This window comes from Gymnodraco acuticeps, unplaced genomic scaffold (genome assembly GCF_902827175.1).
Source record: "Gymnodraco acuticeps unplaced genomic scaffold, fGymAcu1.1, whole genome shotgun sequence".
NCBI lineage: Eukaryota > Metazoa > Chordata > Actinopteri > Perciformes > Bathydraconidae > Gymnodraco > Gymnodraco acuticeps.
The window spans coordinates 1,176,788-1,200,443 of NW_022991435.1; the positions used below are offsets into that span (position 1 = coordinate 1,176,788).

Below are 23,656 nucleotides of genomic sequence, written 5' to 3' on the forward strand. Positions count from 1 at the left end.
TATGCATATTGTTGTGGGAATGGAAAGATAAATGAAAGAAGGCGGATATATCCATTTAACATACAGTATCTATGTTTATTATAACATTTTTCTGCGTGTCAAAATGAGAGACAACCCACACACCTATCAATCATCAAACCGTGGGGTCTTAATTCATTACGTGTTGATTTCTATCAACGGGGGAGTACTTCAGGAAAGTCGACGGGGGGGGGGGGGGCGGCGGCTAGTGGAGTACTTCGTGACCACAGAGTGTGAACGTTGTGATCAGCTGTTTTAGCGCAGTTCTCCAGTGGGAGGGGAGGGGAGGGGAGTCTCCCTCCGTAGCCGGTTGGCGTAGTTTTGGCACAATTCCGTTGTACAGACCGACGTTAACAGCAGCCCTGTCTGTGCACACGGAGACCGACTCTGTCGTCCGGTGATCTAACCGCCTTCTGGAAAAGCTTCACAAGTACGTCGGTACGCAAATGCGCTTTGTGACACAAGTGACGGTACGCATATCAGAGAGATTACGCACATAACCTGCGTACCAGTTATGTGCACCCCTGTACTACAGCAAAAGTATTCTCCGTCGGGACTTCCTGCAACAACACCACGCCGTTATCAAAGATGTTCTATTGAGAAGAAGATCACTACGTGACAAAAGTTTTAAAAACCGTGGCTACTGAAATCAATCTTACTAACTGCTGTCTGTGCAATTTACTCCGCGCGAGTTGGCAGACTTTATTTTGCTTACTTTAACATCATTTTTCATGGTGGGGCTAAGCCAAATGGTATGGGTGTAGCCTACTCCAGCCATACCCTGGCGCTGCCACTGGTGGCATGTATGGGGCGGGCCATTCTGCACATGCGTTAAATGCGTTAAATATTTTAACGCAATTAATTCAAAAAATTAATTACCGCCGTTAACGCGATAATTTTGACAGCACTAATTTCAATATATAAAGATCTACATTTTTGAATGGTTTGGTGTTTTGTTTGTATGAACCTGATTATGTGTGATAAAGCAAACACGATATAACACGTTCATAGTGAGCTGTTTGATGTTGGTAGGCAGATTTTAGTAACTTATTCCATGTTTCTTTTAAATATATTGTTCATTCTCTGATTTTTGTGAAGTAATATGATCTTATGTTATTTCATCAGTCGATAGTATGTGCACCCATGTCAACATTAAAGCAGTCACTGTTCACTAAAACTATTTGTTTGATTGAGTGTGTGTACACAAGGAGTTTGACACAGCTTTTAAGATAGTTGCTCTCAATGTACTTCAACAAAGCAGTTTAAGGAAAGATAAAACACTGACCCCCTGCAGTGGAGTCGTTGATGTCGGAAGAGAAGAACCGTTCACATACCTGAGTGCAGGTTGGGGGTTCATTCTGAATCGGAAAGGAGTGTGGCGTAACTGTCCTTATCAAACCTGCTGTGATTTACATTCAGGTCTACAGCCAGATGATTCTTCCCCTTTGTGTGTGGGGGGGATTTGGTCATGACCTTCAGAGTCGCTCTTTGGTCTAGTTCTCTTTTTTATTCTGATTTCATTTGTGTTTTGGGGTTTTTGGCCCAATAGGATCACCCATTTCTGCAGGCCTCACACACAACCAACCCTGTTTTACATCAGCAATCGCAGTCATGTGTGCAGAACGTTTTAGTCAGCACACATCCTCAAAAGTGGGCTTGACAAAGACAACTCTTTGTTTTGAAGGTTTTTCTTTATTCTTCTTTTCCCTTCTTTGTGTTTACACTTTATATATTGCATAAGTAAAACATTTAAGAGGAACATCCTCGGCACAGAACCAAACATAGAGTTTACATTCAAGACATGGACATTTAAGGCATTGAAATAAACAAACACATAGTACGCTTTGTACAAACACCCAAATGTATATTATAACCTTTCTTGACAATGAGAGCGATGTCAGTGAAGGACAGACTCAGATGAATACTCGGCACAGGGACAACACAGGAGTCATGCTCCACAGACATTTTGGAAATACATTCTTTAGAACTGCTCAGAGTGTAAAAATAGCGACAACGTTCAGTCTGCTGCTCTTAAACAAGTCCACAAGTTCAGAGGTCAGCTTTGGTCTACAGATTGGCTTCTTTTGACACCAGAAAGCTGCCACAGCGATCACAGTGAGAGGATATCTTCCCTGCAGGAGACTAGGGACGATGGTGACGGTGCTGGTATGGGTGAGACGTCTGCGAGTTCCTGCGAGTCCGCCTGCGAAGACGCCTCTGAAGCATCAAGTGCTGCAGGTGCTCCAGCTTACAATGCAATGTTTGATTCTCGTGTGTGGACGAGCATGAGGGGGGACTCTCCTCACCTGCAATAGGGGGGAATAACAATTTGTTAGACATGCTGCACAATGAGAACGTTATTGGTTGGTATGTTCTGGTGTAAATAATTACATCTATGTATATGCAGGATATTTGAGTTTGAGTTGTAGAAGAGTAAAGAGGAGAGTGCTGTATACACTGACTCCCAGTGGAAATTAATTATAAAGCATGCATGGCTGAACTATGAGACAATGGGCCCCTGGGGGCAGACCATGGGACAGACAGGCAAAGGCCCATCTCTCTTACAAAAGCAATAGAAGCAGGATTAATAATGGCTCTTCTTTGTGTGTCTCTTTAGGTCATTTTTGTATACCCAGGTACATGTGCCTCTTATCTCGATCATTTTGTACCTTTTTTGGTCATATTGTGTCTCTAGGTAGTAATTTTGTGTCTCTTTGTAGTTGTTCTGTATTTATTTATAGTCATGTTGTGTTTCTTTTGGTCTTTTATGCCCCTTAGTGGACAATTTAGTTGATTGTATTGTGTGCCTATGTGGTTGAACTGCCCTCTTATTGTGCTAATTTGAGGGTTGTTTTGCAATTTTTGTAGTTGCTTTATGTCTCTTTTAATCTGTCTTTGTCGTTCTTTTACATATATTCCTGGTCGGTATATCTTCAGGTAATATATTTTAGTACAACGGAGAATAAATAAAAAAATAAAGCAAAGTAATGGAAATATGTGGCAGAGATAAAGGGAATAACATCAAGTAGCAGGCATAGATGGATAAAAGGGGATGTATTTATGAATGCAGCCTCCAGCAAATCATGCAGTATTCAAGTGTATAATATCATATGATCACCTTGGGTTTTACTGTGCTCTGCCCTCTGGGTGACCAGTGTTTTGCTTTTTGCTTTGCTTGGCTGCTCTGCTGTGAGCAGTGGGCCGAAAGGAGGGTTCATATTAGGACAGCGGAGATGAGGAGGGGCAGGTTGAGCCCCCTGGTGGAGAAAGGCCGCTCTGAGGAGGTCTTGGAGGATCTGGAGAATGATGCCAAAGCCTCGTCGAGAATGGCTGATGCCGGTCTGACTGCAAGGGGCCAGAGAGCCTGATGGGATACATTACATTACATTACATTACATTACATTACATTGCATTTAGCTGACGCTTTTATCCAAAGCGACTTACAATAAGTGCGTTCGTCCAACAAAATACAACTTGAAGAAAATAGAATCATATAAGTACATCAGGTTTCATAGAGCAAAAACATTTCAAGTGCTACTCAACTGGCTTTAGAAAAGCCAGTCCTTTATTAGTATAAAAGTGCTTCGTTAATAGTTCTATCGCTCGATACCAAGTGAGAATAAGAAAACTGCACACATTGGATCTGCATCAATAACAATAGTGGATTAAGATAAAGCAATATAATACTCAAATAATTGGTATAGTAATGTTTAGGCCAACAAAAACTATCTGTTTACTCTTCCAGCTGCTCAAATGTAATAACTAGCTGCTCATCTTTTTCATAAAATAGAAGATATTTTAAATAGCTGGTCAAATGAAGTAAGCAATCTGAACACTTCTTCTTGGGCTATTATAATCATTTTACTATTTCATAAGCAAGTTATTAATCAGCTCATCAATAACAGCTTTTGCAGATACCTCAATTAAAGAATATAATTGTTAGTTGAACGCCCAGAAAACACAATTGAGCTAATATTACAAAACTTTTACATTTCTGCCCTCCTTGAAATTAATTGTGTTTTTATATCGAAGGACAGTTCTGTACCTTGCAGGATACAAGATTATATATTTGACTTATAGTAATAATGTAGGATACAAAATAACACTATCATTGTACAGTTTATATAACTAAAGAGTATTCCCTATCTTTAGTCTCATGGTTAATGTATACAATTAAGTTAATTTATTGTCTATGTTTAGTTATTGTATATAATTGGGATTTCAATTATAGGCCTATCAGCACTTCTGTGACACTTTTCCCTTTGGGGATTTATACGATATTATTCTCTGTCTATCTCAATTAAAATAATGGAAAATGATTGCGCTGTTATGTTAACTCACTCACTTACCAGAAAAAGTCCCGGAGAAGACACCTGGAGAGTGGCTCACAAGACTTTCTATGACAGCTCCTGGTTGCTTACACAGCTCTGACGTGGATGAGGCATGAACATTACTCTGTAAAACAGAAAGAACACATGTTTTTTACCATCCATTACTAGGGGTAAAAACTATAACTGTTAAAAAGACCATATTTGGAACAGCTTGTTATGGCATAGTGGTGAAACTATGACTAAGCATTGTAATAAGGGCAGGGCAAAACTTGATTATGATCTCTTCCTACGATTTAATTATATTGCATTGAAATCAGGTATCGACATATGGTAATACACAATCACATGATTTAAAGATAATGACAAGCACATATTTAAAGCAGTAGACTTATAGAGCTAACCTCTGTGAAGGTGGAGGCTGGCGCTGGGCTGTGGGGTCCAGGGATGGAGCCGGTTGGAGCAGGAGGACAGACCGGTGTGGCTGTTGGTGCTGGACAGCTGGGATGTGGACAACCAGAAGGCAAAGAAGGGGTTGAAAGAACAAAAGGAGATGTGTGTGTTGAGCGGGGAGTAAAGGCCTCATGTGGAGGAGCTGTGGTGAGGGAGTGGGAGGGGGGAGCTGCTGAATTAAAGGACGTTGTGTGTCTTTGAGAGCTCAGTTGGATCGAGGACATGGAGACAGAAGACTTTGATGTTTGGGAAACAGGTGAGGTGGATCCTGGGGTATTGGTGCAGGGGTTAGGGGGGCTCGTCATGGTGGCGGCAGGCAGGTCAGTTTGAAGCTCACTGCTTCCCCCAGCTCTCAGATCGGCCACGTTCTGTGCAGTAAGCTGGAGCTGCACATACATCGTTTGGGCTCCGACTCCCAGGTTGATGGTCAGAGGCGAGCGCCCAGACAGGAAGTCACTGATCTGCAGGATAGAAAAAGTTACTTCAGAGATAAATGTACAATCTTTAAGGTTTTGCTGGCACTCATGTATACTGTGGCAACAGCAAGGAAACGACTTTGTCAGAAACAAAACAGAAGAGCAGCATGGTGTATCTGTTAACAGCACAGCCTCCTGAACTCACTTTGTTTTTATGAACATTTCAGTCTACATGGAAATATTGAATTACATGTCTTCAAATGTTTGTGTGTGGGGAGGATTCTGTATGACTGTCAGTAATCAGGTGTGAAATGCCTTTGTTAAGGATGTTTGCATGTGTATGCATGTCATCCTTGAAACATTAAAACAAGAATGTGTAGGCTTTTCTTTTCCCCTGACAGCTCAATCATACAGCTGTTCAATTAAAACCATGCTGCTTCACTTCCTCAGAATGAGTTCTTTGAAGAAAACGCCTCATTCATGCATTCAACAAGTGTTGATAACAGAATGGCATTGAAAATACGTTTATCTTACCTTGATTTCTGGTAAACTTTCCAAGACGTCCATTATGGTTCTCTCAGCTCTGGCAGTGGAGCACTGCAGTACACAAATATCAACATGACATCACTAAATGAAGTGTGATTAAATGTGTTCATGAAGTAAGTGCAGTGTGTTTCTCCATAGTGTAAGAAGCAGTGATTTAATGTTGCAGTTTGTGCATTTGTGAATTTTTTATATAGCCTTTTTCTTTAGATAATAAAAGTAGCTTGTGAAAGGGATCAATCAAGTCTTATCTTAATACATAATGTATCTGTCAATTATATTGTTAATCTTAATTTGCAAAGTAACTTAATATGTAGAGCAGACAACAGGAACATTTACCAATCTTGAGTTGAAATGAAGTAGAAATGCAAAGTAACAGAAAATAAATATAGCTGTAAAGTACCTTAATATTTTACTTGAGTACCATACTCTATAATGTGTACTTAGTTTTCCTCCACTGGTGAGATGTACACCGGCCTACTTACCGCTGAACCAGCCTCAATGGCAGGGACCAGGGTCAGTTTGCTTCCATCTGCTACACCCAGGTCCACCAGTTTGCCTGCAGTCAGCTGCCTGCCATATACACATTAAACAGTCAGCATGCAATATACAATCAGCATACACAATACCAAAGAGAACTGACGGAGAAACATGTCTTTTATTCAACATGAGAAATTACTCACCTGTCTCTAAACAGAAGGACGATTCTGTTAGTCTCCAGTCTAAGTTTATGGGAGATGTGAGTCCTCAGTCCCTCCACAGTCTCTCCCAGGGGCACAGTGAGCTCCACCGGGCTGCCGGTGGTCGAGGTGATGCACAAACGCATGGTGGGCTGACCGGTGGAGACCCCAGTCCCGCAGCCTGCGGACCCACCCGGGGTGAAGCTACAGATGCCCCGCTGCTGCTCCATAAAGCTTTTTTTATTTGAAAGGTCCAAATGTAAAACCAGACTGCTCGCTTGAATTGAGCAAGATGCAACAGTTTTGCTCTTTTAACTCTTTGTCCTCATGCCTTGGTGGACCGTGTGAAAAGGATATTTAAAAAATCACATAACAGAGAGGTTTAACCAGATTGAAACTGTTTCCCTTCCTAGCTCTGACAGACGCAGCACTACTTCTCCACCGAGCGTAAACCACCACAGCCCTTGTCACTACAAGCTCCGCCCATTCGACCACACAGCCAATCAGCAAGAACCTCGAGACCCGTCTAACTGTATCATCCAATCAACATCCTTACTTGCCATTCATAAATGATGCAATCTGCAGAGCAGATACAACATTTTGTACAGAATGTCTTCATGTCAAAAATATTTACCTTCTTTTTACCAGCAAAACAGACCGACTCTATTGTGGTATTTTGAATAGGTTTTCTCCATTTACGCTCTTTTAATCCTTTAATGTTATTGCAAACTAACTCATGTATCTGTGCAGCCATACACACTTTACCTAATTTTTATTACCCAAGAAGACAAAACACATTTTTTGGGTGATATTGAAATTATTGAGTTGAATTATAAACTTGACAACTATAACTCGACATCTATAATCACTATCAATTGTAATGATTAAAATGTTTTTTGCACATTTCTGGGACATTTTAGTAGCTGAACATGTTGACAACAATATATTGTAGTACTAATTAGGATCAGCTAAGCAAATAGATGTCCAAATAACACATCATCTATAATTTATATTGTAAAATATGTTTATATTTCAATCAGGTTAAGAGGAAATTCAGTGGGCTATATGTCAAGCACATCTCTGGATGCGGTATAATCTCACTGTTCAGCCTGTGGGAGGAGACACTCGCAGACAGCATCCACCCTTTGTTCTCTGCAGTCTTCCTCATCCTCGGCTGCTTAGTATTCGTGTCCCACCTCTGGATCTCGGGGTTGCACCTGTCACATGACTCTCAGTGGAGAGAAGACAAGCCAGGAGTAAAGTGACGCAGGAAGCTGGGATAAGCCAAAGAAATGCAGCTAATATGTGTCTCCTCACAGTGGCTAAAAATAGCTACACCCACAACACCCCCGCTTTATCCAGCCTGCGTCACTCCTATCCCATACCACCTACCTACCTCCCTTCCTCACACCCACACTCATTTCTCTGCAGACATGTTTGCCTCATGGCGTCTTTTCTGTCTGAAAACCTGTACAGTGACAAAAACTGCAAAGCAAATATCAACATTCTCTTTTACACTTCTGTTGTGCTTTGCATAGCTGAGTATTTCCATTTCTATCTCTTGCTTTTTCTGATGTTTATATATATAGTCTATGCTCTAGAAAAAGGGGAGCCATGCATATTAATAAAATCAAACAACAATTGAAGCCTAATCTGAAGCCTACACGCAATTGTTTTACAGTCTTTCTCTGCACCTTCTCAGAGACTTGATGAACACAGTAAGATTTTAATGAAGATCTTGTTCTTCTCCCTCCCTTAGCCTCTCCCGCCCTCATTCCTCTCCAGCATTTAGATGTCATCGTGCCACTCCAACATTTCTCCGAGACTAACGAGAAGGGAGAGGTTTCTGCTTTACATTCTTCGGGCCTCGCTGAGAACAATTCCACAGGATGTCCTGCTCTCCAGAGCATGCACAGACGCAGCTCTGACGTCAACTCACAATCTCACACACACGCACACACACATCATTCCTCTTGCCCCTGCACAGCCTCTCCTGGCATCATTTCCCAGATGTCCCAGTCCTCCGGTATGTTGCACCTTACAGTCTATGGAATTTCAGAGACAAAAACATTTGTACGTCAAGAATCTGTCCTGAGTATTTCAATATGAATTACATTGATAGACTGAGAACATTGTCTGTTGCATTAATAAAAACAGGTGGAGAAAAATGTCTCTTCACTGATCTTCATTACATTTCTTTGGATCCTTAATTGGGATGGAAAAAGCTTCAAATGAATTCCTGGTCATTGTCTTAGCTCTTTACAGCAAACCACCAAATGCTTTTATATATTTATAAAATGCTTATTCTTGTTGGAACAAGTATAGAGCATGGACTAATGTTGCCCATACACAGATCTTAAAACACAAAGAGGTATCACCATGTCATTGAGATCTTCAGGAGTCAGATTGTTTAGGCATTTAAGTTTAATATTAGCAAATTGAATAATTTGATCAATGAGAATGATCAACCTTGACATATATATTTTTTAGAATATAGAAGTGGTGGGATTTCCACAATTGTTATTGTGCCATTATATCACCTTTAAGAGGCTTGATTTGTTTTGCTTGTGGCCAAGACGTTTCAAAAATAACTTTAAAAGATATTTCAGAGCAATTCCTGTTTTATTCTCTTATGTAGGACTACAAACATACCTATCCATGGACGTTCACTGAACGTATAGAAATTAATTGACCAAAGAAGTCCTATTAGTTGAATCAGTGTACATTTGTAAATTGCAGTACAACAATTCAAAGTCACATCTTAGTGACATTTACACAAAATAAGGTTTGACAGTATATGCTAAGAGACGTGTGTAAAATAATCTAAAAAACCAAATCGTCTCCATTTAGCTACAACATTTAGTATACTTTCCAATACAATAGGTTTTAGATCCTGTTTTGTTCTCAGTATTGATCAACTAGACTTGTTTTGCAGTATTGTAGTGTAGTAAATAGTATTAAACCTATAATGCCAATCCATTTAACATATCTTTTTGAATTGTATGTAGTGGTCCAAAGGCTATATCTTCTCAGAGATTGTGCATACAGTGGGAACAGTTTTTTCTTCCAGTGTATGAAAAAAAAAGTGTATGAAAAAAGTCCTTGAAAACCATTTGGTGTGTTTATGTTCCAAATATTTGAAGAGACTTTACTGCAAGTAGAGTTAATGAGACCCTTTTAGGCAAGTGGAAAATAGACTTAGAGTTCAAATGTCCCAGAGATGTACAGGAATAGCCTGACAAGACAAGAGAGGCCACTCAAGTTACACCATGTGGTTACATTCCTAAATGGACAGCATCTAAAATTCAACCGTCAAAAATGTATACATATCTGGGTGTAACTTAACTTAATTTTCATCAGTAAAACAAGTTAAGACATCATTCATTTTGCAAACAGCAAAGAGATCCATGCATTTAACCTATTGGACTGCAATTGACTGATAGGTTACTCGTGAAATTAAAAAGGAATTACAAAAAAAAAAAAAGAAAAGTTTAATTACATTTTATAGGAACAATTGGATTGCATACTATGGTTAATAAATATGTAGTTCAGTGATTTAGGACACAAAAAACCTTATGTATGTTAAATAAGACTAATAAAAATGATTACATTACACAATGGAGTGCAGGTCGATGAACATGTTACCAAATCACTCAAAAGTTGGCTATATGTTTATATAAATGAATAAAATGAGATATCTTTCACATTTCATTAGAGAAACATTCGTATTCGTGTTAAATTATCTTATTTTGAAGGGTTCTACTAAATTCGAACTTTATTTAAGAAGCTGTATGAGGATCTTCATTGTAGTCTCTATGTTTATCAACCAGAAAACAACCGTGCAACGCTGCCACCTGGTGGTAAAACGTGAGATTACAGAACACGTCTACAACACCCATCTGTCCCCGTGCATGTGTGTCGTAAAACAAAGCATCAGTGACAGACTCGAACGCAGCAAATGTAAACGTGTTAAATATTGAATAAAATGTCTGAATCTATGCAACATTAATCAACTAGACAACCAACCAATCGCTCCGTCAGCAGCTGCCATTGATGGGCATCTGCTGTGAATGAGTTTCTCTCCTCCATCTCTCATCATCACCAGCATCATCATCACTGCTGGTCACGTGGTGCGTAGGGAGAGGGCGGTGGGTGTGTCTAATCGCGTGAGGTTTCATTCATAACTACAGTCTGTATTTGAAGCCCAAATTAAAGTATGCAGAGGGAGCAGGCTGCATGTGGATCACCGCTTCACACGGACTCTACAGTCGGGTGAGTGTGGGTCTTTTCCCCTGAACCAACAGGCTTGATCACAGTGAAATATGTAGCCTAGCATTTTTATTTTGAAATATATATACATATGTAAAATAGGTGACCACAGCTCGTTAATCGCAGTGATTTAGTGAGAGTTGACTGGCTGGCACATGAGGGTTCCTCCTGAGTGACTGGTCGTGATTTATTCCCCGCAGGCTGAGCACACACGAAGCAGAGATGTGGGACAGTCCTGATCGGAGGGTTTTCGGAGGAGAGAGGGAGATGCTGCTGCTGATGCTGAGGCTGCTGCTGCTGAGCGGCTGCAGCGGCTCCCTGTAGTCTGCAGAGCGGAGGGACGCTGCTGCAACACCACCTGTTTCACCGTAAGATCACAGCTCATCCTCCGGTCCCCTCCTCCGCCTCCCCCCGCCATGCACTTTACTACTGACGTTGCTCGAAAGGGTGTAAACACCACGGGCATTTTCACTGTGCACTTATGGGATGGAAGTATGTGGATGTCTGTCTGTCTCCATCTGTCTGCCTGCTGCTAAAGAGAGACATGATGTGGGGGGATGTAACATGTCATGACACACAACACGCACGCACGAACGCGCAGACACGAACGCGCGCGCAAACACGCACACGCACAGACACAAACACACGCGGGTTTCTTTTTTCTCCACCTGTCTGCGAAGCTTAGAAGGCAAGTTGGTAAACGTCACTAGCATTTCATTTTTATTTTATCCTAGGCCTATTATAACAAGGATACACTTTTCTTTTTCAGAATAGGACATAATGAATAGGGCAGATATTAAAATAACAATAATAATAGCCTAATAATAATAATATAAAAACATTGAATAAAAATAATCTTAAAATGTATTTGCCAAACATGCAATCAACACACAATTCTCCTTTTATTTTCTCTTATAAGTCATAAACTGACACTATGAAATATTTAAGATGTTATAATGTCATGGCTGCAGTTTCTAGATGGATTATCTCCTAATATTTGTGGTATGTGGGTTTGAGCACGGTTTGGTTTCTCAGCACGAGTTTGTTATGGTGGCGCACCATGGGTAAATATAGTTTTTATTATATTCATGTTAGACATGCATAAAAGGAAACAGACATGACTGACTAACTGTATTAATTGCAGGTATTCTTTTTTTAAAGCCACTAATTCACCAAAGTTTAGTGATTTTATTGAGCTGTAACAAGAAAGAACATTACAAATGAGACCTTGTACCATTTCATGAAAGAGACCATTTTTAGTCTTATGCTAGGTGCCTCTATCCATTATACTGTTTGATATTCAGACTGCAGAAAGAAGACAGATGTTTTCACAACATCTGTCTCGAGGGGAAACTATGGCCGTGTCTAAAAAAAGAAAATCAAGCAGAATTGTTTTAAGGCTACAGCTGTCTGAAATCATTTATTAAAAATTCACTTTACTTTTAAGTCCCGAATCATGTCGGCTGGGATAGAATGAGTAAATATGAAGCCTTAAAAATAGTTGTAAAAGCTGTAATAATGGTAAATATGTCTTCATAGGAATGTGTATAATTGTTTGTTAATAAGGAACATGCCTTACTATCTGATTACAACAACAACCATATTTTAAACGTTCATGTTCTGTTGCTAAACAAGGGTGAAAGTACCAACATTCAACATGATGTCTTAGTGTGTGTGGGTCTCTATTGTTGGTGTGCTATTCAGAGCTTCATCCTCGTCCTTGTTACCTTTAGCTGTTGGTTTCTATGAGATATTACATACAATATGACTCTCACATGGAGAGGGAATGTGCGGCAGTGTTACCGGTCTGTGTAAGGAATGCAATCACGGGCTGATGTTACACAAGCTGCGCTTTGTGCAAGTGATTATAAACCGAAGGCTTTCACCTCCTTTTACCAAACAACTCCGTCTCACAGTCTCATTTTACAGAAAGTGTAAAGACTGAGCTGAGATATTCTCGGTTATTTCGTGTGTGTGTGTGTGTGTGTGTGTGTGTGTGTGTGTGTGTGTGTGTGTGTGTGTGTAACTCATTCAGGACAAGAGTTTATGTAACTTTGGGTGATTATGAGACAATGGGACCCTGGGAAAAGTGCTCCCACCTCCTTCATACGAACAAGACCCACACATTCAAGGACACGTCTTTTTGATAGTTTTGCATCTCTATTTGGTAATTATGTGGCTATTTTTAGTTCTCTGGTATCTCAACCTCTGTGGTAATTTTGCATCTATTTGTGGTAATATTATGTCTCTTATTGATTTTGGTGTGTCTCGTTTTTGATGTGAAGCGATGATCAACATGCATTATATTGACTTCCCAAAAGAAAATGGCTAACAAAAGGAGGCTCATTCAATCATCTTTCAATAATAACCATGACTTTGGTATGTTAAAGGGGCAGTACACCAATGTAAGGAAGACAATCAGTATATCTTCTTTAGGAGTACTGTTCAGCCAGTCAAAAGAGTTTTAGAATATTTTCATTTTGTTCTTCTGATGACATCCAAATAGTAACAGAAAGCTATCATTACAACTTTTGGAGTTTGAAAGAGGTGGGTAAGGAATGGTTAATGAAACTTAAAGTACTTCCACTGCATGATTCTACATTGAATACTGTTTTACAAACTGGTCGTTTGCTTGTGCCACAAACCTGAAACCGATAGAACAGCTATACAAGAGAGCTATCAAGGTGTTTGACAGAAAGCCATATTCATACGACCACTTCCTGTCCATCCTTGAAAAACACAATTTCTTGAGTTTTGACAATTTTAAGTCTTTTAAAAGTATGTGCTTTTTTTATAAATGTTTACATGGACTGGCCACCGTAGACGGACCACTTTTGGACAAAATGTCCGATCCGTTAAAGGCAGCTCATTGTGGAATAGCCTCCCAACTCAGATACAGGATTGTCCCACTCTCAATAGTTTTGAAGATCAACTCAAAGAATGGTTGAGAAACAAACAGATGTGCAAGTACAGCTAAATGCACTTTAACACAGGGGTAACTCTTGCACTTTAGGTATCTCTTGTATCATCTCTTGCACTTTATATGTCGTTGCTGCTAGATTGTACTGCCATGTGGTAAATACTCGTGTATGCTGCTCTTGCTCTTTTGCACATCATGTATTTGTTTTTGCTATGTGTGTAATTGTCATGTTCTTAAATGTTTTATGTGAGGGACTGCGGATGGAAATTAGCTCCAAGTTAAAATTGCATTTTTTTGTTTTAAGTGCTCATTAATGTGCATTGTCCCTGCTAAATAAATGATTCAATTAAATAAAAATAAATGTAGCCCCTGCCTCTTGCAAATCATCTAACTTAATAACAAACATGGCCCTAGTCAGGGCTGTTGCAAGGAATTTCAAAACACCCAAGAGGAATGGCAATAAGAACATAAATCTGCTGCCTTTCCTGAAACAACATAAATAGTAATGTTATCTAGAAAGAAGCAGCAGCTCTGTCTGACTTCACCTTCTCCATCCTCTGCAGGGTTCACTCACGCTGACCTGGACCATGAGCAATGATTTGCCTTTTCTGACAAGTCTGACTGAGAACTCCACTGTGAGTACTACTATCAACACACACTACACACACACCACACACACACTAGCTGGTGTCCAAACCACAACTCGTCAACAGCACATCATGGATATGGAACCTCAGCCAAAAGCAGCCCACAGCAGGTAGACACAGCGATTTAACACCACCCATGGCTCTAGTAACAGGTATTACACATCCAGGTGAAGCTGTAGTGGGGGATAGCTGGATCTGCATCTAAAGAGGATTTGACTCAGAAACAGAGTGTGGGGGGGGAATCTGATCCAGCGACGGTGATTATCGGACAGTTAAGGTTGTCTGTGGGGAGAGACAATTGACTGTTGTTTGACTCAACAGTGTGTGTGAAAAACATGGCATAAAGACTGGCGAGAGGCTTTGCTGCTCCCGCTGATTGATTGTGTTGTTCTTCATGTTTGGCTGAGCTTGTAAAAACAGCAGATTTCATTAGGCTACAGACACTCTGACAAACCATGTGTGTGTGCTGTGAGTGTATCAAGGTGTGCCGTGATGGAGCTGTTATTCTTACATAGACGCACACACACACACAGTTTCATACACATCATTCTGAATCTCCCCATAGGCTTCAGCTAAATGTAGGCCATAGCCACTTCTAATGGCTGTACAAATATCTAAGTGGGCGTGCGTGCGTGCGTCATGGACTTAGTTAAACATGTTCAGGCCTGAAGCAGGTTCGAGGTTGAATGAAAAGAGGATAAAAAGGATGTTTTCATTTGCTCCGATGCACATAATCACCAACCCTTTCTGGTTTTATTAGTACAAAATGACAGCTTCTTCTGTTCGCCAGCACTCCCTCTTCTGCGTAGCGACTTTCTCACTGTTGGATTGAGATTGAGGTTGACAAAGATTGATTGATGCTTTGTTTTTACAGAAATACCTTTATCATTTACAGGGAAAGCAGCAGAGTCGCTATGAAACCAGCCATCTTGCTATTTAGCCCTTTAGTTTTGTAGTACACCTCCTTTAGTCAATAGCCAGAAAATTATCTTTTCAGTTAAAATGTCAACCTCTCTATTTGCATCTTCTTCAGTTATGAGGATATCCTGCTTTAAATTGAATATGTTTGGAGTTTGTATTGAAAACAGGAAAGAATTACATACAAATATAATTTGTATTTTCTGTACTCTGTATACCCGGATTAATGAGTATTAAGGAGGAGGGGTTGCAGTGTCTGTTCGTCCAGTCAGCAGCAGGCTTTGGATTGTTGCTGTAAAGACCTCCTTGCTCCTGTGAGGCCTTCATCTAAAGGTCTGTGTGTGCTCAGTGAGGAGTTTTTCCAGTACTCAGTTTCCTTTAAATCCATGCGCAATGACAGCCTTTTTACATTTTGGTATCTTATGTAACTCTAAATGTTGCAATAGATGAATATTCCATTTGTGACGGTGAAAAGAGCCCAATTATTTTCCCTCTTTCGAAACTGACATCGGAAGAAGAGGCAGGAAAGTCTGGTGTGGGGATTGCTCATGAGCGTCCTCAGTCCTCCTCCGATTTCCATTTTTAGCCTGCGGAGGCTTCGTTTCCCCCTCATTGAGAAGAGCTAGGAGATTGAATTAAGAGTCTCGCTGACGTTTCGATTAGCATCCTCAAGCTCACTCAGCCAAGACTGAGGGTATTAATCAGAAAGAGTAGAAAGTGTGTGTCTGTGCGTAAGAATGACTGTGAAGAGGCAGTTACTTAAGAAAGTCTTTCAGTGTTAATTCCACTTCTTATTAAATATTATAGCGCTTAGCTGGCAGCGTAATGCGACAAAGAGATTCCTCAATGCTGCGAAACTCAAAGGGAGAAGAATCAATTATTGTCCCAGCAGGACTAACACAGCCAGCAACACACTAAACATGACAACAGAGATATGTAAGCCTCTCCTTTATTGTGCTATTAAAGGAATGAGTTACGAGCTCCACCAATAAACACAAGCAATGGGAATTCAATTGATGTTGTGCAACCTAAACAGGACACACTACAGAGAGTACCAGGGTTTGAGCTAGATAGGTTTGGAAGACTGGTATTTGGTGACACAGGTTTTTATTTTTTTCTGTCAGTATTTGATTTATATTCCTGTCAGCAAAGAAATGCTGAGTTCTATTTTAAAGTTTTAAGGTAAATCTTTATTTATTTCAGGCTACATAAAAGTTGTAGTCCCTTGATCTCACAAGAGGTAGGGTAGGATGGAAAACTGGTTGGTGTGCAATTTCTTTATCTTTATACCCGGCAGATATGCTGACCATAGAAGCCTCATTGCAATGCAAAGCATGCTAAACCCAAGCTGAGAGAACATACCTGGTCCAGTATATGCCAGATAAACTCAACTTTGGGATACACTATTAAAAATTCATGCTAAAAAACTAATAATTCGCAGAGAAAATGCTAGAAAAAAGGGAATAACTCAGAGAGATTACCTGATCTTTGGTTCATTCAGAGATTAAATGATGTAGTATGTTTTAGTATTTGTAGGGTTAGGGTTAGGTAGGGTTAACCCACATGTGTACTGTATTGATTAAATGTACCTAACCTCTCTCCCTGGCTGCTCTTCTTCAGGATGTGCCTGTGTCAGCGGGCCAGGTGGAGAACTATGTGCTGCTGCTGGTGCTGCTGAGTGTTTTTGCGGGGGGGACGCTGGTGCTGCTCTCCCTGCTGCTCCTCTTCTGCCACTGCTGCTGCATGGGCGGCCGCCGCTACTCCAGGTGGGTGCAGGCCCGGTTCTTCTGCAAACATCACAGCAGCTGACGTGATTGTGACAGAGTGGATTAGTTTCCTGTCCATTGTGCTGAACAGGAAACAGTAGCTGTTTATTTATCTGATAGCTTTGGTTAGTTAGTGACATACATATATAAATATATTCACACACACACAAGTACAGCTGAAATAATTAGCTTGTTAAATCGATTAGTTAACTAAACTATTTTCAACTTATAGTTTTTCATGTAAGTACTGTCTATCAATTGATTTGACATACTTTGACTTAGGTCAATGCAGAACTTGGAGTTATAATGGAGTTCTTTTACTGAAGAGCTGAATGCTTTTTCAATCACTGACAAAGAGTAAAAATCGTTTCCACTTTCAGAGCGAGCGATGACCCTGAGAAGACAAACACGACTTATGCTGAGGATTCTCAGCCCACCCAAGGTCAGAGATGTGTATTTTCTTAAGTTCATACATACATCTATTCTCCTCCACTGTCGTCACCAATGCTATTTTTCTCCCTCACTTCGGCCTTGTCCTCTTTGTCACTCAGAGATCACCATTCATCTGGATGAATCAGACGCTCTCTCAGCTGCCAGCTGTCACGATGGGGAGTCGGAGCGATTTGTCTCCACTGGGTCCACTGGCCGCAGAGTCTCCTTTAATGAATCTGCACTTTACGAACAGGAGAAGACGACCCAGGACAAAGGACGCAGGTACAGTATAACAGACGATACATTCATATTTTGATGAGCTGGAAGCAGATGAGAAGATTTGTTGACTCTGTTACAGATACACTCTGACAGAGGGAGACTTCCACCACCTGAAGAAGGCCCGGCTGACTCACCTCCACCTGCCTCCGTCACCATGTGACCTGAAGATCCTCACCATCATGGAGTGTGACTCCACGGAAAGCAGCACCGTCAACATCAATGAGACCGCATCCCCCAAACTGCCCCTCGCCATCTACCAGGTGACTTTACTGGCAGTGATTTGTCTCAAAACAAACCAGGTTTATTTTCTCCTCTCTAACCTGCATTGATTTCTTTTCCTCCAGCCCAATGAGAGGAGAGTCCCCGACTGGGTGGGACAGAGCCCCAGTGGAGGTCTTCCAGGAGACCCGCACCACTCCACCATCCTGGACCAGAGCCTCAGACAGGTACCATCCGCCATGAAAGCACTGCACACACATTCCCAGACAGTGAGTTTCTAATTGTTCTCACTTTTAATTGACAGTTATGAAATAGTTATTTTATCAGACACGTACATTTTTCAGCACGCTAGCGGCATCACTCTTCGGAGAGCAATGTTGACTAAGTTGGTCCTGATCAGCTCAAGGGTGGTTCTCAGTGACGCTGTGGCCAAGTATAACCTCACAGAGCCACGAGCTGTTGAGTCTTTATTGCTTCTTCATCATGGGTTGACATACCGAGTGATTTTATGTTTTTTTGTTCTTAGTCAAAATCAGTATTTTCATCCTGGGCACTTGTTTATTTATTTAAGTAGGGACAATGCACATATTAACATGAGCACTCGAGTCCACTATGTACATTTGCCAGATTTAGCTATGAGTCTTATTTTCAACTGTAGGCTACTAATACATAGATTAAAATGACCAATTTGCGTTGATTTCACAGTTTTCTAACAGCATGCATTTATTGGCCGGGCACACACAGGTTGATTCCTCAGTGAGGATTGATCCGCTTGTATCGTGGACAAATAGAGTTGTGAAAAGCAGCTGCCACAGGCTCAGACCTACTGATGCACTGTGACATCAGTCTTCACTGCAGCTGAGTGACAACATGACAAACTGCTGTCCCCCGTGGGATTTGCCTCTGCCAGTCACCATTCATCTCAGCCTGTCTGCCTCAACCCCTCCTTAATGTCTCATCACCTCTCTCCATCCTCCTCTCCCTTCATCTCTTCTGTCAGATGGAGGCTCTCAGGGACAGGGCAGAGGCTGAGAGCGAAAGGGGGATGAGAGGAGAGTTGACTCAAGCTACAGGCCAGACTTCAGTTCTGCATTTCTTCTCTAAACTGCGGCGCCATGCCAGTCTGGAGGGAGCAGGGCCCTACTTCAGGAAGTGGAAGTTTGACAGCAGTCACCGGGCTGCCAGCCTGGATGCCAAAGGTTTGAATACATGTTATAAATCAATCAGTAGCTTACATTTGTTGATTATGTCTTCAAAAGTAGCTTTGATAAAGAAATTGTGAAAAACGTCACTATTTTGTATGTGAATTTCTACCAGGATCGCCCAAGAGAAGGCCCTTCCAGAGGCAGAGAGCAGCAAGTGAAACCACGGATCACACCGAAAACGACTCTTCATCTCTCAGAGACGAGGTCATGGACTCTTTCCCACAGTCCCCTATCCAGACCAGTGGTCTCCAGTCCCTCTCTGCAGAGTCTCTGTCTCATTCCGACACAGCACCCATGTCCTCGGTCTTCCTCAGCAGGTACATGCCTTCCTGTAATCCAATAACATGCACTTCTACATTCCCAGCGTCATTAATTAAAGGGCTGTTGTTCATCTATACAGGGTAACACTGGAGGACATGGTGGAGGTAGGTGGCAGCAGCGGCAGAAGAGAGGATCTCTGTTCGCAAACAAATGAGAGTTACGCGCCGAGGCAAGAGGAGACCACAGTGAATGGGACAGAAGAAGAAACACAGTTTGGTGCGGTTATAGAGACAGAAGCAGCAGGGGACAAGACAGAAGCAGCAGGGGACGAACAAGAATCGGTAGATGACTTGTTTGGTGCAGGAGCTGCTGTACAGGGACGATCTGAAGACATGTTTGGAGCAACTAAAGACACAAAGACATCAGATGTGAGGAAGAAGAGCGAGGCCGAGGTTGATGACGGAGATGAGATGGTGTTTGGAGCTGAGGCCAGACGAAGGACCGACTCGGGCTCATCCATTTCCTTCATGATTCGCCAGGAGAGCTCGGAGGCGCCTCCCTCCCTGTACAGAGACATTTGGAGCCTGCGAGCCTCTCTAGAACAATACGCCTCCTCAGACCACAGCAGCACAGACCGGGAGTCGATCCGCAGTGATGCCGACAGCAGCTCGTCCTTTGGGGGTGCAGGAGCTCCCTATGGCCTGGACAGCTGCTTGTCCCAAGACCTGGACGATGAGCATGAGGGAGAAGGGGACAGAGGGATGATGGAGGGTGGGATCCGAGGAGCGTCAGGTGGGGACAGTGAGGTGGGGAGTGGAGCTGGAGGAGAGAGCGAGGCAGGGAACCGGAAGCTCCTCCAGATGGACAGCGGTTACACTTCCATTGAAGCACCATCAAGACACCCTGAGGAAATGCGCTTGTTTGGGACTCCGGGAACTTCTAGAGGGAAGACGGCATCTGAGAGAAGGTTGTTCTTCACCAACTCGGGGAGGAAAGGCTCAGTGTGCGAGAGCATCGAGGCCAGGCTGTTCCAGGAGGAGCTGGAGGATGATGCGGCCAACAGAGCGGAGACAGAGGGGAAACGAAAGGCGAGATCTCAAACTCGAAAGCAGTCGGTCACCCTTCAAGAACCATCTCAGCTTTTGAAATCACTTCACCCTCAGAAACTTTCAGAATCACAACCCCAGTTAATGTCTCCGCTGATCAAGCAGATCCCACAATCCTCTAGTCCTCACAAACCTCGACTCCGCCGCCGCGACTACAGCATTGACGAGAAGACGGATGCTCTTTTCAACGAGTTCCTCCGCCATGATCCGCGCTTTGACCAGCAGGATTCTCCGCTGCGCTCCAGGCACCGGTCCAGAGTTCACCTCCGCAAACAGTGGCAGAGACACAAGCAATATAGCGACCCAGGGTCAGGCGCTGGGGGTAGGTACTCCCCATCTTTGGAGAGGCAGAGGTTCACTCCACTGAGGAGAGGTGACAGTGCCAGTTACCCTCTGGACATGAGGTATCACAGCACACTCTCACGCATTGCGAGCGCCGCTGATGAAGAAGCCAGCGAGGTTGCAGCCTGTGAGGAAGCAGCGAATGAGAGCACAGAGAACAAAGATCTGTCCAGTGAAGGAGCCGCAGGGGACGATGCAGTGAGTAAAGCCCATACAACCTCAGAAGGCACTGATGTGACAGAGAGCCGCTGTGAGTCGACTGCTGAGGGCAACCAGGCCTCTACAAGAAAAGGCACAGAAAGCACAACTAGCCAGTCTGTGAGCACGGTGACGACACAGACGAGCCACATGGATCCCAGAGCCGTCAACAGAAACAACAACAGCAGTCAAGCCATTCTTTCAGAGAGCAGCCTGGCAGACAAGCTGGCTGTGTCGGTGGAGGAGAGGCTGTACGGCGGCCTGCGCTCTGCGGAGAAGCTCGGCCAGGGAGCAAAAGAGCGAGCGCTCACCATCTCTCACACAGCCTCCCCTGGCTTCAGCCCCATATAACCGGTAAACAATAACATCTACTTTTTAACTTGTATTGCATATCATCTCAAGATGACAGACTGGAAAATTGTCTAACGCACTTTGAACGTCATCATGTGTTAGATACTTGTTCAATCTATGGACAATTTAGGAAAATCTTCAAGAACACAGCGATATCCCGAGGGAGGGAAGTTTACTTATTTATTTGAAGGCCAGTCTCTACCCGCATTTCCATTCAGACCTTTATTTCCACTGACGCTATGTGACGCACCCTTTTTCTTTATTGGTATCCATTCCTAAAATCAAATGCATTCATTACATAGCTTTGAAATATAGACCCATCTTTAGAAAATGTAATATTTTTACCTGTGACTTTTTAGCATGCTACTCTATGTCCAAACAATGTGTATGTGGATACTGTACAGTGTTATCTTCAAAACAAAAGCACTTTGATGGGAAGAAAGATCATGATGGAGTTTCCGTCACCCGTTTCCTCTCATTTTAAAACCATAACCGCAAGTGTCCTTCTTGTCGGTTTCTGTATTTGGCGATAAGAAGAATACCGACCATGTTAAAAAAACGAAATCATTACAGTAATTCAGTGGTCTTTCATTAACACCATATCAGCAGATCTGGAGAATACACGTTCTATATCTTAATTAAAAACAGATGGGAGACCCAGACTATAATGCCAACAGTGAAAATATGTGCATCCAGAATTTTTTTACCCATATTTAATCTATTTTTATAGAATTGTGGTTAGTCTTTTTCATTATTTATCATAATTAAGGAGGCGGTATCCAGGAGCTTCCGTGGGCTTGAGCAAAGTGTTGCTTCACTGCTGAGACTCGGGGAGGGAAGACTGACAGATGATACTAACGGGGACACAGGAGCCTCTCAGGCCTGGAGACAGCTGGTCCAGTGACAGAGAGTTGAGGTTGTGAAAGAAGAGGCTGAAACTAAGTAGCAGTGTCATGGGACTATTTACTCCGTGTTACTAAATGAAACATAAGTCTGGTGATATCCTATGTTGGTCTTATTGTCAACAAATGCCACAAAAAGACAACATTAACTAATTCATCCTACTATCAGGTTATGCAGCCAATGTCTGATAGAGATTATTCCTTTTCAAATAATAAATGTTGGGCCACATTTCTGGATTGAGTGTCATTCTTCATTTCTTATACACCGCCATATTAAGTTACTTTTGAATGAATCACATACATGATAAATATGAACTATAGCACAAATTGTTTCTCCAAAATTGCACTATAAAGCCTCATTCAAGTAACGTTAGCTTAGAACCAAAGGGCCCAAAATAATTAAACATTTAAAATATAAATAAAATATGCGTCATCCATTTCTAAAGAATTGTCCTCAATGGTAAAACAATGGGCTGAGAGCCACTAGGCTAGGGAAGAGAGACATTGAAACTCTGCTGGTTTTGTTTTTCTGTTGACATTAAGAAAAAGATAGAATACTAGCAACTCTAGCCTCTAGGTAATACTCTGATATTATGTCTTGACATGGTAAAATCACAGGGTGAATAGCTTTCTCTCTACTCTCTCTCTGCCAGTATGGATGTCAAATGTAATTATTCGTTTTGCATTCATGTCAAATTGCATCTCTTCAACATGAGAACATGTCACCTGGGAAACTGAGAGTAGGCACAGCTTGTCCCTTTTTCACACAGACCTGGGTTACAGTACATGTATGTAATACAACTCTTGTCTCTGTCCTCATTCATGCTGAACCATCTGCTTAACTGTAAAACAAGTAGTGCAGAAAATTCAAATGTATCTCAGGCTTGACAAAGGCCAGACCATGTGGGACCATCTGAGGCACAAACATTTTGGACTGAACACTTTTCTGAATTAAAAAAAGTGGAAAAAAGTGACTCATCCAATTGTGACTATGCTGTTGTGATGTGTTAAACGTAAGCTGATGTACTGTGTGAAACCGTCATGACGGCAGATTCATCTAAGTTGTCCTGATGAACCAATCACACTGAAACAATAATTTCTCCTGCTCAACGGAGAATCTCTCCGTCGACCTTGCTGACGTGGGAAGCACTACTCTCTCTCTCTCCCTCCCTCCCTCAGAGTTGTGACTCACCTGCTCTCTGATCTATTCCCAGCGAGGGGCTGACGATGGGCCTGGCTGCGGAAAAGGGGGTTGGGGGGGGGGGAAGAGCTCCCACTGATGTGATCAGCGTAACAAAGAGCTTCGCTGGAAAACAGACGACTGGCTGATTGTGACGACACACCGCCTGCAGCAGAGCGGCAGCAGCTCTTGATATTCTATGATCCGACGACAAACCCCCGGA

The 23,656-nt window shown here is 42.1% G+C and overlaps 2 protein-coding genes across 2 annotated transcripts; one reads left to right on the forward strand and one right to left on the reverse strand.

Annotated features, from left to right (window-relative positions):
* Positions 1-1,688: 1,688 nt before the first annotated feature.
* Positions 1,689-7,898, reverse strand: LOC117532606 (midnolin-like). The gene is made up of 7 exons (XM_034195963.1): positions 6,442-7,898; positions 6,244-6,331; positions 5,750-5,812; positions 4,751-5,260; positions 4,368-4,473; positions 3,137-3,382; positions 1,689-2,324 (listed from the first exon to the last, which is right to left on the reverse strand). Exons 1-7 carry the CDS (start codon positions 6,666-6,668, stop codon positions 2,161-2,163), a joined length of 1,404 nt encoding a protein of 467 aa, XP_034051854.1. The 5' UTR covers positions 6,669-7,898; the 3' UTR covers positions 1,689-2,160.
* Positions 7,899-10,605: 2,707 nt separating this feature from the next.
* LOC117532605 (voltage-dependent calcium channel beta subunit-associated regulatory protein-like) lies at positions 10,606-23,227 on the forward strand. The gene is made up of 11 exons (XM_034195962.1): positions 10,606-10,710; positions 10,908-11,075; positions 14,191-14,262; positions 16,813-16,958; positions 17,339-17,400; positions 17,510-17,672; positions 17,749-17,929; positions 18,014-18,115; positions 18,889-19,087; positions 19,206-19,410; positions 19,494-23,227. Exons 3-11 carry the CDS (start codon positions 14,215-14,217, stop codon positions 21,349-21,351), a joined length of 2,964 nt encoding a protein of 987 aa, XP_034051853.1. The 5' UTR covers positions 10,606-10,710; positions 10,908-11,075; positions 14,191-14,214; the 3' UTR covers positions 21,352-23,227.
* The last annotated feature ends 429 nt before the right edge of the window (positions 23,228-23,656 follow it).

Excerpts from the sequence above, each read along its gene's own strand:
- LOC117532606 (XM_034195963.1), bottom strand. The coding sequence starts at position 6,668 with ATGGAGCAGCAGCGGGGCATCTGTAGCTTCACCCCGGGTGGGTCCGCA. Across the intron at positions 6,332-6,441 it reads GTCCTTCTGTTTAGAGACAG|GCAGCTGACTGCAGGCAAAC; the intron begins GTGAGTAATTTC and ends TGTATATGGCAG. Across the intron at positions 5,813-6,243 it reads CCATTGAGGCTGGTTCAGCG|TGCTCCACTGCCAGAGCTGA; the intron begins GTAAGTAGGCCG and ends TGTGTACTGCAG.
- LOC117532605 (XM_034195962.1), top strand. The coding sequence starts at position 14,215 with ATGAGCAATGATTTGCCTTTTCTGACAAGTCTGACTGAGAACTCCACT. Across the intron at positions 14,263-16,812 it reads GTCTGACTGAGAACTCCACT|GATGTGCCTGTGTCAGCGGG; the intron begins GTGAGTACTACT and ends GCTCTTCTTCAG. Across the intron at positions 19,088-19,205 it reads TGCCAGCCTGGATGCCAAAG|GATCGCCCAAGAGAAGGCCC; the intron begins GTTTGAATACAT and ends AATTTCTACCAG.